This window comes from Penaeus monodon, chromosome 21 (genome assembly GCF_015228065.2).
Source record: "Penaeus monodon isolate SGIC_2016 chromosome 21, NSTDA_Pmon_1, whole genome shotgun sequence".
In the NCBI taxonomy this organism is placed as follows: Eukaryota; Metazoa; Arthropoda; class Malacostraca; order Decapoda; family Penaeidae; genus Penaeus; species Penaeus monodon.
The window spans coordinates 38,736,548-38,738,270 of NC_051406.1; the positions used below are offsets into that span (position 1 = coordinate 38,736,548).

The 1,723-nt window shown below is 47.1% G+C and overlaps 1 protein-coding gene across 1 annotated transcript in view; it reads left to right on the forward strand.

Moving 5' to 3' along the window:
* Positions 1-1,723, forward strand: part of LOC119586483 (trifunctional enzyme subunit alpha, mitochondrial-like) — an 8,742-nt gene that overhangs the window by 4,843 nt on the left and 2,176 nt on the right. Inside the window, exons 2-3 of the mRNA XM_037935221.1 lie at positions 11-1,422; positions 1,591-1,713. Of these exons, the coding sequence (XP_037791149.1) occupies positions 11-1,422; positions 1,591-1,713 (1,535 nt within the window). The remainder of the gene's footprint in view (positions 1-10; positions 1,423-1,590; positions 1,714-1,723) is intronic.

The following is a 1,723-nucleotide window of genomic DNA, read 5'->3' on the forward strand; positions in this document are numbered from 1 at the left end:
TTTTTTTCAGTGCCTTGCCAAAGTAGCAGGCTGCTTTCAACAACAAGAGCTGCCATGGGTGTCCATGCTAACCTCAAGGTAAACGATGGGGTTGGCGTTGTCACCTTCGATTCTCCTGGAAAGGTGAACGTGCTGAACCAGCCAGTCATGGAGGAAATTGTGAAGATCATTGATGAAATTGAGGCCAACAGTGATATCCAGGCTGCTGTACTAATATCTGGTAAACCTGGATGTTTTATTGCTGGTGCTGATATTACCATGATTGAAAGCTGCAAGACAGCTGAGGAAGCCCAGGCTCTCTCAAAGTCCTGCCAGGATATCCTCTTCCGCATTGAAAAGAGCAAGAAGCCAGTTGTTGCTGCAATCATGGGTTCCTGCCTTGGCGGTGGTCTGGAGGTTGCTCTGTCTTGCCACTACCGGCTGGCTGTGAAGGACAAGGCAGGACTTGGACTCCCTGAAGTGATGTTGGGAGTACTCCCAGGTGGAGGAGGAACCCAGCGCCTTCACAAGCTGGTTGGCATTCCTGGCGCTCTGGATATGAGCTTAACTGGAAAGACTGTAAAAGCTGACAAGGCCAAGAAGATGGGTCTGGTTGATGGGCTCGTAAACCCCCTTGGGCCAGGCCTTCAGCAGCCTGATTTGCGAACCCTCGCTTACCTAGAGGAAGTAGCCATAAAGACTGCCAAGGATCTTGCAAGTGGCGATCTGAAGGCAAAGCGTGGTCCCAAGAACTTCATGGAAAAGGCAATGGCTACAGCTCTCCAGTATGACTTCATCAAGGACCAGGTGTTCAAGAAGGCTCGTGGCCAGGTCATAAAGCAGACAAATGGACTCTACCCATCACCCTTGAGAATCCTTGATGTTATCCGCACTGGATTAGATAAGGGTAGCAAGGCTGGCTATGAAGCTGAATGCAAAGGTTTTGGAGAGTTGGCCATGACCAGTGAATCAAAAGGCCTTGTTGGTCTTTTCCATGGTCAGACAGAATGCAAGAAGAACAGGTTTGGCAAGCCAGAGAAACCAGCAAAGACACTGGCCATCCTCGGTGCTGGACTCATGGGAGCTGGTATTGCTCAAGTGTCCATTGACAAGGGTTACCGCACGATCTTGAAGGACATGAATCATGCTGGTCTTGCAAGAGGCATCAACCAGATACAAGGAGGACTAGACAAGGCTGCAAAGCGCAGGAAGATCACTACCTTTGTTGCAGATCAGTACATGTCCAACCTAGAACCAACCATCGATTACAGCAGCTTCAAGAACTGTGACATGGTGATTGAGGCTGTGTTTGAAGACTTGGCTTTGAAACATCGTGTCATAAAAGAAGTTGAGCCACATCTTCCCGAGCATTGCATTTTTGCTTCAAACACGTCTGCTTTGCCAATTGCTCAGATTGCCAAAGCAAGTGCAAGGCCAGAGAAGGTATGTTTATAAATATCAATTATCAGCAAATATTTGAATGTCTAAATTTGTTTGTGTGTGCATCACTTCATGGTAAGAAACATGTTCATAAAAATCCAGTACAAGAATGCAGTCAAACCAAGATAATCTATACAGTGCTAGTGCATCATGTTATTTATTTTTGGACAGGTGATTGGAATGCATTACTTCTCCCCAGTGGACAAGATGCAGCTCCTTGAAATCATCACAACTGATCAGACCTCAAAGGACACTGCTGCCTCTGCTGTGGATGTTGGTCTGAAGCAGGGAAAGGTAAGTCTCA